General features: G+C 43.9%; 1 protein-coding gene across 1 annotated transcript in view; it reads right to left on the reverse strand.

Moving 5' to 3' along the window:
* LOC111143883 (Rho guanine nucleotide exchange factor 3) overlaps window positions 1–15,900 on the reverse strand; it is a 312,758-nt gene that overhangs the window by 200,845 nt on the left and 96,013 nt on the right. Inside the window, 1 exon segment of the mRNA XM_022497910.1 lies at window positions 8,423–8,489. Coding sequence (XP_022353618.1) covers window positions 8,423–8,489 — 67 coding nt within the window.

The raw sequence follows: 15,900 nt of genomic DNA on the forward strand, positions 1-15,900 counted from the left end.
CTGTGATTTTTAAAACTTTTCTTGTTTAAGCCAAATTGAGTTGTTTCTGTCACCTGCAACTAAGATTTCTTAACCCAGAAAAATAAAGTCAAAATTATCTTTACCCTGCGTAATTCTGGAACACAAAAGGGAATGATCGATTAACAACCTAAAATAAAGGCATCTATAAATTCTGCCTCCAAAGTTCAGAATTTGTACTACTGTCAGAAAAGCCACTATGTCCCCAGAGACCTCAAAGGTGACCAAAAAAAGAAACTGCTTTTGAATCTAAAACTGAGCTTCAGTGTGCCTGACATATCGTTGGTGTCAGCAGACGGAAGATGACAGGGGCTTCTGCTCACAGGTGTCAGCAGCTGCTGGCTGGCTGGCTTCTCTGCTGCCCAAAGGGAAATGAGGCAAGAGGGCCCAGCGGAAACCAGAGACAGTCAGTTTTTCCTTTTGAGGGGGCATCTCACACGGAAAAGGCATCTCTGAAACACACGTATTTAGGAAACAGTCATTTCAGGTGTAAGAGAACTCTAGTTACAAGGAGCTAGTATTTTCTGCACACTTAACCAGATGGAAGCATTATTCAGATCACATTACACCCATTATAACTAAGTCTCACGTTTTGAGAAATGGCATTACTGTCCCCATTCTGCCAATGAGGACTTGATGCTCTGAAATGTGCTTTGTCTTGAGTTTCCAATTGGCATTGCGCCTTCAAAGCAAGTGCCTTTTCACGACGTATGCCTTTGTTGTGATGGCCAAGGACTGTCCACCAAACTCAGAGTTCACCCTGTGAGTGCACTGCGGCAGCCTTGAGCCTATTGGAGGTGGGGGGTGGGGGAGGGTGAGGAGGATGGTGAGACAGGTGGGGGCAAATGTCTTACTGCCCAGCGGGGTAGGTACCTGCCTCTTCTATGCGCCCAGATTCGATCAGCCCCCAGATGTTCTGCCAGAACACGTGTTCAGTGATGCACCCTGATGTTCTCTAAGCGCCAGAAGTTTTAAAATAAGCCTCTTCTTGCTTGTGGAAGGAGTTTATGTTTAATTATTATAAGTTTTGTTGTTTTTGCTAATTATAAAAGCAATATATGCCCTCTCTCAAAAACTCACACCTTGCCAAAAACGGAACTACCATAGCAACAGTTCCCTGGTACCACCCAGGTTGTCAGTCAACAGTGATATTCCTTCAGACTTTTTTTGGTGTAATAATATGTTCTCTTCCTATACAGGGCTATTTTGTTTTTGTTAGTTTTCTTTTTCTTTACTTACTGGTTTAATCCTAAACATATAGTTGTATACTATGTGCTTCTACATTACTCACACTTTCAACCATCACACGCCTGAGAGCACAGGCTGCCTGGGTTCAAAAGCTGGGTCCACCACTTTATTGTTGTGCAAACTTGGAGATGGGTAATTAAAATTCAGGGCCTCAGTTTGCCCATCCAGAAACTGGGTATAATAACAGTATCTATCTAATAGGGTTGTTGGAGGTGTGATGACTTGTAAAGCGCTAAGAACAGTAGCTAACAAATTCCAAGAGCTAAATAAATGAAATACATTATTATAGTATTGTTTTTATTTATTTTGTCATTTTGAAATATTTCTTTTTTATTTATTTTTTAAAAGATTTATATTTATTTGAGAGATAGAGAAAGAGCAGGGGAAGGGGAGCAGAGTGAAGTCTGCTTGGACTTCAGACTTCAGTCCAAGCAGACTTCACACTGAGCCAGTGTGGGGCTTGATCTCATGACCCTGAGATCAGGATATGAGCTGAAACCAAAAGTTGGATGCTTAACCAACTGTGCCACCCAAGCACTCCTAAAAATATTTTTTTTTTTTAGATTTTATTTTTTATTTTATTTGACAGATAGAGATCACAAGTAGGCAGAGAGGCAGGCAGAGAGAGAGGAGGAAGCAAGCTCCCTGCCGAGCAGAGAGCCCGATGCGGGGCTTGATCCTAGGACCCTGGGATCATGACCTGAGCCGAAGGCAGAGGCTTTAATCCACTGAGCCACCCAGGCGCCCCCTAAAAATATTTTTAAAGTATGAGTTACAATGAGCAACTTGACTCTGTTTACTGGTCATATGTATTTTCTCTTCCGTGCTGTTTATTTATACCCTTCAACTACTTTCCTACTGGGTTTTCAGATTTGTGTTATTGTTTTGCAAGAGTCCTCTGTATATTAGGGAGGTTAGTAATTTCACACTGAGGAGAAGTTCCCAAAGGTACAGGCAAGGAACATGGGCTTTGGAATGAGGCGAGCTCAGGTTAGAATCTGTCCGTGACCCTGAGCAAGCTGCTCCACATTTAAACCTCTGCCCAGTGGGCAGAATTCTAGCAGGGCCCCCCAAACCCCCAGCCCCTAGTGTACACATGTATAATCTCCTCTCCTGAGTGCAGGCAAAACCAGAGAATGTGAGGAGGTATCACCCCTATGATTAGACTACTAATCACTGACTTTAAGATCAAAAGGAAGATGATCTGGGTGGTGATCCAATCTGGTGACTCCTTAAAAGGAACTGGGCTCCTTCTCAAGTCAGAGACGGGAAGCATAAGCGATATTTGATGTGACGCGGAGTCTCCATGGATGGCTTTAAAGACGGAGGATGCCATCAGGCAAGGACCTGAGAGGGGCCTCTAGGAGTTAAGAGCCTCCCCTGGCTGACAATTTGCAAAGAAATGGGGATGTCAGCCCTAAAACCCCAAGAAACTGAATTCCCCCCAAGAACCTGAATAAGCTTAGAAGAGGCTTCTGTGACTCAGGTGAGACTCTACTCCCGCCGACACCTGCATTCCGGTCTTGTGAGACCCTGTGCGGAGAAGCCAGCACACCGTGCCCAGACTTCCAACCTGCAGAACTGGGACCTAATGAACAGCTGGGGTTTCAAGCTGCTAAATTTGCGGTAATTTGTTGTGCAGTGATCGAAAACTAACACACTCTACTTCATCTGTGAAATGAGGATGAGGCTCTCGGGATTGTTCTGGGAAGTAATATATGCATAAAGCACTCCACACAGTGCCGGGTGTGACCTACGTGAATGCCAGGTGCTAGTTACCTGGGAGGAACGGAGCTGTTATAATGGCATTCATCGTGACAAATACAAAACTAGGTAACAAATTAACATTTTCATTAAAAAAAAAAAAAAGGAGGGAAGATCAAACCTTTCAAAAATGAGGTCCAAAGGAGTAGAAGGGAACTAGAAGAGATTCTGGGTGATGGAAGTTTACCATAGCATACTCACTCATTCCTAACATTTTAAAAAAGATCTTCATGTCTAACTTCTTTGAAGAAAAGTCCATGTCACCAGCCTTGTTTAAAGAGGCAATATGTGGGGTGCCTGGGTGGTTCAGTTAAGTGTCTGCCTTCAGCTCAGGTCATGATCCTGGGGTCCTGGGATCAAGTTCTGGGTGGATTCCCTGCTCAGCAGGGACCCTGCTTCTCCCTCTCCCTGTTCCCCTCCCCCCTGCTTATGCACGCTCTTTCTCTCTCTCTCAAATAAATAAATAAAATCTTTTAAAAAATAAATAAAGAGGCAATAGCTCTAATGGCCTGGGGACAGACAGTCCCGGGTTCAAATGCTGGCTCTGTCACTTACCACGGCTGTGATTTTAGGCAAGCCAGCACATGTGGGGTTCTGTGTCCTCACCTTGACGTGGGAATAAATACATCTACCATGCGGGACTGCCACGGCCTTGCCCGGAGCTGATGTTCAGTAAGTGGAGGTAAATACACCTAGTAAGGCTGCAAGAGAGAGAATGCTGTGCCCCCTTCACTGCAGAGTGGACAGTGAGGTCGCAATAAACACGGGCCTGGCCGTGCATGTATTGAGTCTCAGAGACTGTCACTCTACTAAGTTGTGAATTTTAGAACATTCCAGAGTGACCTTCAGGAAATATTCAGTGACACTGAGGTTCAGGCACTTGCTTCCAAACACAGCACCTGGGATGCATCAAGGCAGCATGGAGCAGGCACAGAACCCACCATCGGAAAACCAGGTTCTAGCTCTGACCTCCTGGGAAAGACCAGGAGAGATTTGGTAACAGCATCAAACTCTTCCTTGGAGCCAATGACCCTTCCCTACCTCAAGTGGCTCTCATGGCACTGTCCTGACAAAGTCCCGTCTGTCTAGCTCTCTCAGAGGGAACACATGACCAAGGCTTGTCTGTCTTCTTGGCGACAGTGATCGGCCAAGACGTAGCTATGTGACCCAAACCAGGGCAGTTCGAGTCGTTCACTAGGATTTCATATGTGGACCCTGGAATCAAAAGCTTGTCCTTCCTCTGGGAATGAGCTGTTGCTTCTGGTCATCCTTTCCCTCCAAAAGAGTTCAAATGTAGTATGCAGGATAAAACCAATACCCCAAGAGCAACAAAGCTGAGAGGGAGTATCCCTGGATACTGTTGTACCTGAAGCCTACCCACACCTCAGTGTCCCTTAGGCACATGAGCCAATTAATTTCCCTTTCCAATTGCGCTACCTTTAAGTGAGCTTCTATTACTTGCAATCAAGAGTCATGACAAATATATTAGGTTTTATTTTCCACATCTGGAAATTAAAAGGTTGGGGCTATAATGCCCAAAGCTTCAGAGTCTAGAAATTTCTCCCCAAATGGCCTGGGCAAGAGTAAAGACCAGGCACTGGAGAAAGAGACAAGACAAGCAACAGTCATGAAATTTGGTTGCTATTTAATGGAAACGTCAGTTCTAACACCTAAACAATGCCTTGTAATGGAGCAGTAGGGCTTGCTAAGTATTTCCTAGTTAATTGGTAGGCAATGGTAGGAGATTTGTTCCTAAGATTTCCATACTTTTAGAATGAGTTTCCTCCTTGAGTCTGTCACTCTTTCTCTCTCACCTAAAAGGAGGAGCTGTAGTAAATATTTACACAAGGAAGGGTGGAAATTCTGAGCTCAGCACTGTCCTGACCAGATGGGGACCAGATGTGCAGTAAGCCCTGACGGAAGCACTTAGCAACAGTACTGCAGGGTCCCACCTTCTTATAACTGTCATTCTGCTCTGGTTTTACTCACAATGTTCCTACCATAAGCCCCCCCCCCCCACCAAACCTCCTCTTGGTTTCTTTCTGTGAGCATATGCACAGCACTCATGGGTCTGGTGAGAGATGGGCATGACCTGACCTCTTGTTCAGGAAGGTGGGGGAGTCAGGTTGGTACCTCCAAGGGCCTCTGTCTGCTTCAGCAAGGATAGGAATCAAGAGACACAACCTGCACTTAATAAGGACAACTCCTATAAAGGGCTAAATCACTTGGTAGGTAGAAAGAATGTCATCCATGGGTCACCAGCTCTTCCTAAACCTCTCCACAGCCAAAAACTGTAGCCCCCCCCGCAAAAAAGGAAAACCACAAAGCCTACTCCTAATGCCTTGAGGAGTAATGCAGATCTGCAGTGAATGTTTCTGGTTCAAAGACAAGAAGTCTCCCTCTTGGCTTCTTCTCTAGAGTGATGTGGTTCCTTGTCCTCTCACCTTTTACCATCCATCTTCTCCAACCACTTCTCCCCACCCCAACCCCAAAATCCATCAATGCCCAGAATATAAGTGAACTAACATAGGGTCTTTATTTTTTACATGCCAAAGAGGAATGGAATTATGAACGCTTTTAATGGTTTCCTCTGCCACATATATAAATAAGGAAAATTTACTAATGCACAGATTCTAAAACCTTTCTTTCTCAATAAAGAAGAAAATAAAGCATTCACAAAAAGCATGCCCTGCCCTAGGACAGCATGCACAGCTCAATCTAACAGGCCTGGGAGTCACATTTCATTACAAAAAATGTATTAGCTAGATAATGCCTCAAATGTCCTCATCCTGGCATTCTGGGTCCTTCTTGTTCTTCAGTTCCAATTACCATAATGATGGTTACAAAGCATGGCCTGGCTGGGAGTAAGGGTATTTCCACTTGGTAGTGTTCCCTCCTACCCTCTCCGTGTCAGGGAGGATTATGCTCCAAAAGACATGGAGAGATCAGTTTGGCCAATCCGGCAACTGATCAAACCTCAGACCATCTCCCTCGGGCATATCTTGATGTCAGTTTGTCTAACTTTACCAATAAGCCCCAGGGGCCAGGAGAAATCAAAGCAAGGACAAGGGACCAAAATAAACACCACAGCTGACCTAACCACCTAACAGACTCTACTCACTCCAACAATTTCAACTATTTGGGACAAAAAAAAAAAAAAAAAAAAAAACCTTATGAGCTGGCTAAGAATTTGAGGGGAGCTAGGAAGCTGAAATCAACAATGCATGAGATTTTGTCCCCTATTTGGTTGCAATTAGCCAGGGACAGTTTGTTTGTTCTTCTGCAATGATTCCCTAATTCCAAAGGTTACCATGCAGGGTTGAAGCTATCAAAGGGTCACTTAAGCCAAGGATGTACCTAAAGGTTCTTTTGAGCAGCAATTTCTATAAACAGAGTTGTGCTCAAAAATCCACAAAACATTTTTGAAGGGAAAACAGTTGGAGAGGTCTTATAGCTATAGGTATGGTAACTAATTGTCCCAGCTTGCCTGGGACTTCCAGTGCTAAAACCAGGACAATGGCTGGCAAACTTGGGTGGCTGGTCACCCTAGATGTACCACAAGAGTTGGCTAGTGACCACTGCTGAAGCAGAAGGAAGGGTAGGGTATCCTGAGGGGAGGCCAGAGACAGAGAAAAAATAAATGTCTTCCCCAAAAGGCCCACTTGTTCATAAGAGGTCTAATTTCTCTACAGCTCAAAATTGACAATAAATGTCAACTATTCCAAAGTGTGTACAAACTATCTTGTCAACAAGGATTAATGAGCAATGACTACGGGAAATGCCACCAATGCCATCAACTCACCTTAACATAGTCTCCAAGCGCAGCAACACATCAAAGACTCTGAGAAGTCTTGCAGTGGTGAACATACTTAATTAGGTGCTCTCAGTGTGCCCCATGTTTATTTGACCACACAAGGTTTTTCACACCTAATGGTTATGATCATCCTACTGAACCCACTCAGAGGAATGGGGATCTTATCCGTAAAACCATAAAGAGCTTAGGAGACACACGACTTACATTCCATAAGACATGCCCATCTATTTAAGAGGTACACATTTCTCTTTGTACTCAGTGAAAAGCATATTGTAAACGTAGCGAAAACAGAGCCATGCTCTATATTTATTTTTAATAACACACTTGGGGAAAATGACTAAGATCTATGTAGGAGACTAAAGAGGAACTCAACTAGAAAAAACAGTGCTGAAAAGACCAAAGACGTGAGCTTGAAACACGGCTTCAAGTGGACTTTGTGTCCGATGGATGTGAAAGATTTATTTATTCATTCAACAAATTGATTAAGTATGTAGGTACAAGGCCCAGGGATCCAATACTGAGCAAGAGAGAATGACAAGGTCTCTACACACCAGATGCTTGGAGCTTCTAATCTTACATTTCCATGGGCACTATCTTATCCCAATAATGAGAAGGAAGTGCAGGGGTCCATAGGAGGTGGCTGAGTTCAGAAGGCTTCCCCACCACAGGCGATGTCAAGGCTTAAACCTAAGGGATGAAATGGGTGGGCCAGTTGCAGTGTAGACAGGAGTGTGGACAGGATAGGAGTGCAGTGCTGGACAGGATAGGAGTGTGGACAGTGTGTCCACATCCCTTCAACCTAAGGGATGGGAAGTGGGTGGGCCAGTTGCAGTGTGGACAGGACAGGAGTACAGTGCTGGACAGAAAGGGCTCTGTTCTAGGCAGAAGGAACAATTCAGGCAAAGGCTGGTGGTGAAACAGAGCTCTTAACGTTCTTTACACACGCAACAGTCTTTTTCCTAAGATCAGAGCTAGGATTCATTTTAGCACATGTCAGGGCTTCCATACACTTTATTATTATTGTTTTTATTACTATTAATATTATTATGTTAAGAAAGAAAACTTTGCATCAAGAGGAGATTAGATCTGACTATACAATTTTAAGGGTCTATGGTTTTATGATTGGGAGATTTTTATGATTTCCCTTAAAAATCTGTTTAGAGCTTACAGACTTCTCCTTCTGGAAAACAAAGCTCCCCATGAAGTCGTAAATCTACATATTAGCAGATGGTACATTTCCGATTTCTTTTTTCTTCGCTGTGCACTGGGTCCCTCCAGGTTCCCAAGAAAACGGGCACAATGCCTCCCCCTCCTCTACTCTGACTTGGCTTCTTCACCAGATGCTTCCAGGAGCTCTAGACCTACAGGGCAAACGAACATCGGCGGGTGCTTATAATTGAGCCACTTACATTTCCTAACCAAGCCACAACCCCTGATACAAAAGTGATTTCTCCAAGTGCTAAAACACAGCTTTTTTGGCAAAGACCAGTTAGTAGAGCCAACCCCAACAGCCCCAGTCTCTAGAGCAGACAGAAAAGGGTGTACAGCTGCGGGACCACGCCCGGGGAAAACACTTACCCCTCTGAAATTCCAGGCTTTAGGGGAGGGGAACATGGGGAAGTTGTTTTGCCGCTGCCGCCTAGGCCTAGAAGAGGAGAAAAGACAAAACAATATGCTCGTCACGCATGGGTTCGACACTCAGAGGAAATCACCGACTTCAAATGTAGTTTCATCAGAAAGAGAGAGGCCTGGAGAAATGGCCCAGGCTGATGAGGCAGCTGGCCTTTTCTACAGCCCCACAAGCCTTTGCAGCCAAATGCACCCCGAACTCCTTCCCAGTCCCCCAGCGCAAGAGCTCCAGAGTACCTTAAAAATAGTCAAGCGCCCCCTCCTTAAAAAAAATCAAATCGAATCTAAAATTCAACCTGGTTGCAATGAGGTTGCAAGGGCCAGATCAAGCTCCCGATCTTGATCTTTATTTCTCACACACAAGCAATTCCCAAACGGACATCATCAGCTGGTGTTTGTTTACAGCTTCAGCTGCGCCTGGAACTCTCCCTGGTGCAAGCCGCACCTGAGCTCGACTTTTAGGAGGACGGTCCACAGGACACAGAGCCGCTGCCTTGCCAGCCGGGACCGGTTTCCTCACCAATTAACCTCACCCCATGAGTCGGTATCCTTACAGGTGACAGAGGCAGGCTCCGGTGGGGTCAGCCCCAGACATGGATAAACAGCACCGGGAAGGAGAGCAGCAGCAGCAGTGGGGCTGGGCAGCTCTAGGCACCCCAGCAACACACTTTTCTTCTTCCCTGGAGAGTGAATCCAAGGCTGAACCTGCCAGCAGACCTCCAGAGACACCTTTTACAATGTTTTTATGGAGTAATAAATTACTCCTCCCAAAAATGTTGTGTCTGTCAATATGGAAATCAAATCTCATGTTTGCCTCCCTGAAAAGCATTCCTGAGAATGGTCCATCTTGGACTTGCCCTGAGGCTTCAGTCACTGATGTGCAAAAAGGCACAGATGTTCCTCTGGTTCACTGACATACGGAAAAGGGACCAGGTTGTTGGTTTTTCACAAGATAGCCACACCGTTCCTTCCACTTCCCTGCCATAATCAGCAGTGATGCCAGACAGAAGTGACCACTGCACAGGCTTGAGTCAGCCTCGAGCAAAAATCTTAGCTGGCTCTCCCATACAAAAGAGATGAATAAGCAAAATGCAAAGGGATTATCGTAAGGGCAGCAGCTAACAGGTCTCTAGACTTTATAGAGTTAATCTCATTGATTCTCACGCCCTGAGCTAGGGTTCGTCATTGCACCCATTTAGTAGATAAGAAAACGGAGACCTAAGGATATTAAGTGCAACTATCAGCACACAGGTGAAATCAGGATTCTGATCTCAGCTGTCTGATCTCAGATCTCACGGTGTTTTACCAGCTGTGTGACCCTGGCCATGAGGCTTCATCTCTTGGGCTTTCACACTGCTTCTGTGCAAAACTGGGAGAAATGATACCCAGTACGTACATAGTCAACAAGGGATGAGGGTTCTAAGTCCAGGTCTATCACTGCTAAGTTCTCAAAGACGTCAGCGCAGAGCCCCTTCCTCTCCTCCCAAATTCTGGCTCCAAGTACAGCCTTCGACCAGGGACACAGGACTGACACAGGAAAGCTGGGAGAACTCAACAAAAGCTGTGTCTTTATATCCAGTCCCACTTCTGCCTCACCCTCCTCCTCACCCACATGTACGACAATAAAAACCCAGGCTAATAACACCTCAAGACACATAGAACACGTGGGTGGTTATTTAAATTTAATACACTTCTCTATTAAATAACATGTTGGTCTAAGTTATGCTAAAAAAGCATCTCTCCCTTGAGAGAAAAAAAAAAAAACAACTTAGAATTTAACAAACATCTCCCTGGATACTGTTCTCTCCTCTCCCGGGTTATAATGGGGCTTGGCTTCCCTAATTATTTGATGAGCTTCATGGCTTCCAAAACAACCACATACAGCAAGCAGAACATTGTGAGTAAATGGGCCCTTGTTTTATATGTTGCGGTCCCCAGAAAATTATGATCACAATAATTAACAGCGATTAAGTTACATGATGAGCCTGGGACCGTGCTAAACACTCTGCCTACAGAATTTAAGTCTCACAGTAGGATGGGTTGTTATGTTACAGAATATTGCTAGTACATGAGATACAGGTAGTTACAATGGTGCTACATAATATTTTATATATGTATAAGTAGATACGTACAAATTTATAATACATAATACATTAGAATGGCAATATTTTTTTAAATGCTTTTATTTATTTATTTATTTATTTATTTATTTAAAGTAAGTGTTTTGCCCAGTGCGGGGCTTGACCTCAAGATCAAGAGTCACAGGCTCTACCAACAGAGCCAGTCATGTGCCCCAGCATTTGACACTTTTAAATAAATACTACAACTTTGTATCCATAACATTTGCATATAATATTATGATATAATGGGGGATATTATCATTATACCACCTTAGAGATGGGATAAACTAGGACTCGGAGAGGCTAAGCCACATGCCAAAAGTCACACAGCTGATAGGTGGCCAAGCTAGGATTCATAACCAGATATGTCTGCCTCTAGATTCAGAAGATGTAGCCCTTCTCATACAGAAAGAAACCCCACCAAACAGGGCACGGCGTGCTTTTGGAAGAATATGGCCTGGGGGACCCTTGGGGGAGGGCACCAACTTAGCAGGGCCTTACACTAAGAAGCCTCATAGGCAAAGAAAAGGGATCAGAGCAAATCTGTTGAGCCAGGGCCCTCTCAGGCAATTTGGACACACCCCTCGTGGCTAAGGAAACTGCCAGGTAACCTACCAAGAGAAGGACTGTCCCTAATTGTAGGCTCCCCGCAACCCTTGTATTCCATCACCAGCCAGGCTTCTTGATCATTCACATTAGCTGGGACCCCTTTAACAGTCTAATCTGGCATCATAAGAGTCTCCTACTAATATCCTCCTTCTCCCCAGCCAAACACTAACACCCAAGTGGCTTTAAAGGACTGCTTCAGGAAGGGTAGCTGGGTGGTTGTTGGTTAAGTGTCTGACTGTTGATTTCAGCTCAGGTCATAATCTCAAGGTCCTGGGATTCCGGCCTGTGTTGGGCTCCCTGCTCAGGAGGGAGTCTGCACATCTCCCTCTCTCATTCCCCCTGTCCCTCCCCCTCCCCAATCCCTCCTGGAGCACACATCCTGCCCACACATGCGTGGTTAAGAAGCACAGCCTGTCCTGCCGATGTCAGGAGGACAACGCTGACCAGTAACCACCCACTTCCACGGAGGAACCCAAGGGAAGCCAGGGGTGGGCATGCAGTGGGAGAGAAACCACCGAGACAGGACGGAGAGCTTCTTGCCTGGAAAGAAGCTATAATCCATAGGAAAGGTTGGGAAGAAAAGTCATAAACATTCCCTCCTCCAGAGAGCTTATGGTAGACATGGAGAAATGCCCACGAGAGAATCAAAAACTCAGGATTCAAGACGCATTTAGGGAATGATCTCAAATTCAGGTGTGTGTGCGGCTGGACTCACACAGGAATAAGCTCAGTAGCAACAGGCCTTGGGGTTAGCAACAGAACAGAGGATTTCCCGCCACAGGAAAACAAATACAACTTTTTCCCACCACCCTGGGAAGAGGCTTAGTGACCATTTCCAGAGCAGCTCCTAAGAGTATGGGTTTCAGAAGCATCTGCTGCCCATGCTTTATGTGGGGCTAAGAGCCTCGTGTCTGGGGCAGGACCAACTTGGGGCTCTAAGAGTGGCTCCCTCTCTTTCTTGCTGGGGGACTTCCACCAGGCTACCTACTCTCTACGTCCTCTGAACCTCCATTTTCTCATCTGTAAAATGGGGATAATAACCTCTCTTCACAAAGTTGAATTTACTATAGAAAATGGCAGAGAATCTGGCACTTGCTAGATGCTCAAATTAGCTATTACAGTAGCCCCCCCTTCTGCATGAAAGGTTGTTTCAGGGACACTTGGATGGCTCAGTAGGTGGAGCATGTGACTCTTGATCTATGGGTTGTGAGTTCCAGCCCCACCTTGGATGCAGAGCTTGCTTTAAAAAAGGGAACATTTGGGAGGAAGCAAGATGGAGGAGTAGCAGACTAAAATGGCATCAGGTCCCAGGAGTTCCGCTAGATAGTTATCAAATCATTCCAAACACCTAGAAACCCAACAGGAGATAGAACAGAAGAAGAGCAGCAATTCTAGGAACAGAAAATTGACCACTTTCTGGAAGGTGGGACATGCGGAGCGACAGGAAGATAGACCATGCAGGGAGGGGCTGGCTCCGGCAAGCAGTGGAGCAGTGGAGCACAAAATCAGAACTTTTAGAAGTCTGCTCCACTAAGGGACACCACTCCAGAGGCTAAGTGGGGGTGGAGCTCTAGCAGCGACAGTGTGGTCTCAGGACCTGTGGGGTCACAGAAAAACCAGGGGTGTCTGAGTGTAGCAGAACTCACAGGTATCAGAGCCAGGAAGCTGACTACAGAGACAGCCAAGGAATGAGCTCTCAGCTCAGGGTTACCTTAAACCGTGACCCAGCAGCAGGGACCCCACAGGCAGCAGATCCGGGGAAACCCCCTCCTTCTTCCTCCATGAGGAGAGGCATGGGAGCACACAGCAGGAATCTGCTGGATTTGGAGACTCCAAACAAGGCCATGCGCCAGAGATAGAAACACTTGGTCACAGGCTGGGTGAGCTTGGAGGACGGCTGGAGACCAGGGAGATGGGAGGGATTGACTGCTTTTCTCCAAGGGTGCACTGAAGAGTGGGGTCCCAAGCTCTTGGCTCCTCTGGCTGGAGAATGGGAGGCCGCCATTTTCATTCCTGTTCTCCAGAGCTCTATGGAAAGCACTCAGGGAACAAAAGCTCCTGAGAGCAAACCTGAGCAGATTACTTAGCTGGGCAAGGGTAGTGCAATTCCGCCTAGGGCAAAGACATTTGAGAATCACTGCAACAAGCCCCTCCCCCAGAAGATCAGCAAGAATATGCACCCAAGACCAAGTTCACTATTTAGTGAGAACTGCAGAACTCCAGAGCTAGGGGAAAGTAACACATAAAATTCATGGCATTTTTCCATGATCCCTCAGTCTTTCAAGTTATTTTTTAAAATTTTTTTCTTATTCTATTTTTTTAACTTTTCCTCTTTCCTCTTTTAACATTTTTAAAAACTATTTTATCTTAATAATACCTTTTTTTAAAAAAAATCTTTTTAAATTTTCATTGTTATAGTCATATTTTATCCCTTCATTGTATTTGACCTTATTTTTTGTATACATATAGGATTTTTTTCTCTAAAATTTTGGGATACAGTTTCTCCAATAGATCAAAATATACCCTAAATCTAGCACATGGCTTTGTTCTTGTCTCCAGCCTGATCATATTCTCTCCTCTCTTTTTTTCCCTTTTTCCAACGAACTTATCTTCTCAATTCCTTTTTTAGAATCTTTTTAAAAATTTCCATCTTTACAGTCATTTTCCATCCCTTCATTATGTTTATCTTTATTTTTATATATATATATGTTTTTCTTTCTTTAAAATTTTGGGAGGTAGTTTCTTCTAAGAGACCAGAGTACACGCAAAATCAAGTGGGTGGTCCTGTTCTATTCACCAGTCTAATATATATATATTTTAATTTTTTTAACTTTTTTATTTTTTCCCCCTCTTTCTTCTCCCCCGGTTTTGGGTCTCTTCTGATTTCGTTAGCGTATAGCGTATATTTTTCTGGGGTTGTTGCCACCCTTTTAGTATTTTATTCTCTCATTCATATATTCTTATCTGGATAAAATGACAAGGTGGAAAAACTCACAAAAAAAAAAAGAACAAGAGGCAGTATCAACGCCTAGGGACCTAATCAATACAGACATGGCAATATGTCAGAACTAGACTTCACGATGACGATTATCAAGGTGCTAGCTGGGCTCAAAAAAGGCATGGAAGATATTAGAGAATCCCCTTATGAAGAAATAAAATCCCTTTCTGGAGAAATAAAAGAACTAAAATCTAACCGAGTTTAAATCAAAAAAGCTATTAATGAGGTGCAATTAAAAATGGAGACTCTTATGCTAGGATGAATGAGGCAGAAGAGAGAACAAGTGATATAGAAGACCAAATGACAGAATAAAGAAGCTGAGCAAAAGAGAGACAAATAACTACTGGACTACGAGGGGAGAATTTGAGAGATAAGTGATGCCCTAAGATGAAACAATATTAGAATAACTGGGATCCCAGAAGAAGAAAGAGAGAGGGGCAGAAGGTATATTGGAGCAAATTATAGTAGGGAAGTTCCCTAATATGGCAAAGGGAACAAGCATCAAAACTCAGAAGGCACAGAGAACCCCCTTAAAATCAATAAAAATAGGGCCACACTCATCATCTAACAGTAAAACTTACAAGTCTTAGTGACAAAGAGAAAATCCTGAAAGCAGCTCAGGACAAGAACTCTGTAACATACAATGGTAGAAATATTAGATTGACAGCAGACTTATCCACAGAGACCTGGCAAGCCAGAAAGAACTGGCATGGTATATTCAGAGTACTAAACGAGAAAAACATGCAGCCAAGAATACTATATCCAGCCAGGCTGTCATTGAAAATAGAAGGAGAGATAGAAGGCTTCCAGGACAAACAGAAATTAAAAGAATTTGCAAACACCAAACAAGCCCTACAGGAAATATTGAAAGGGGTCCTTTAAGCAAAGAGAGAGCCTAATAGTAGTAGACCAGAAAGGAACAGAGACAATGTACAGTATCAATCACCTTACAGGCAATACAGTGGCACTGAATTCGTATCTTTCAATAGTTACTCTGACTGTAAATGGGCTAAATGCCCCAAACAAAAGACACAGCGTATCAGAATGGATAAAAAAAAAAAAAAAAAAAACCAAGACCCATCAATATGCTGTCTACAAGAAAATTATTTTAGACCCAAAGACATTTCCAGATTTAAAGTGAGGGGTGGAAAACAATTTACCATGCTAATGGACATCAAAAGAAAACTGGGGTGGCAATCCTTATATCAGATAAATTAGATTTTAAGCCAAAGACTATAATAAGAGATGAGGAAGGACACTATATCATACTTAAAGGGTCTGTCCAACAAGAAGATCAAACAATTTTAAATATCTATGTCCCTAACATGGGAGCAGCCAATTATATAAGCCAATTAATAACAAAATCAAAGAAACACACTGACAATAATACAATAATAGTAGGGGACTTTAACACCCCCCTCTCACTGAAATGGACTGATCATCTAAGCAGAAGATCAACAAGGAAATAAAGGCTTTAAATGACATACTGGACCATATGGACATCACCGATATATTCAGAACATTACATTCCAAAGCAACAGAATACACATTCTTCTCTAGCGCACATGGAACATTCTCCAGAATAGATCACATCCTGGGTCACAAATCAGGTCTCAACTGGTACCAAAAGATTGAGATCATTCCCTGCATATTTTCAGACCACAATGCTCTGAAGCTAGAACTCAATCACAAGAGGAAAG

Source organism: Enhydra lutris, unplaced genomic scaffold, assembly GCF_002288905.1.
Source record: "Enhydra lutris kenyoni isolate GAN:26980312 unplaced genomic scaffold, ASM228890v2 scaffoldscaffold10, whole genome shotgun sequence".
In the NCBI taxonomy this organism is placed as follows: Eukaryota; Metazoa; Chordata; class Mammalia; order Carnivora; family Mustelidae; genus Enhydra; species Enhydra lutris.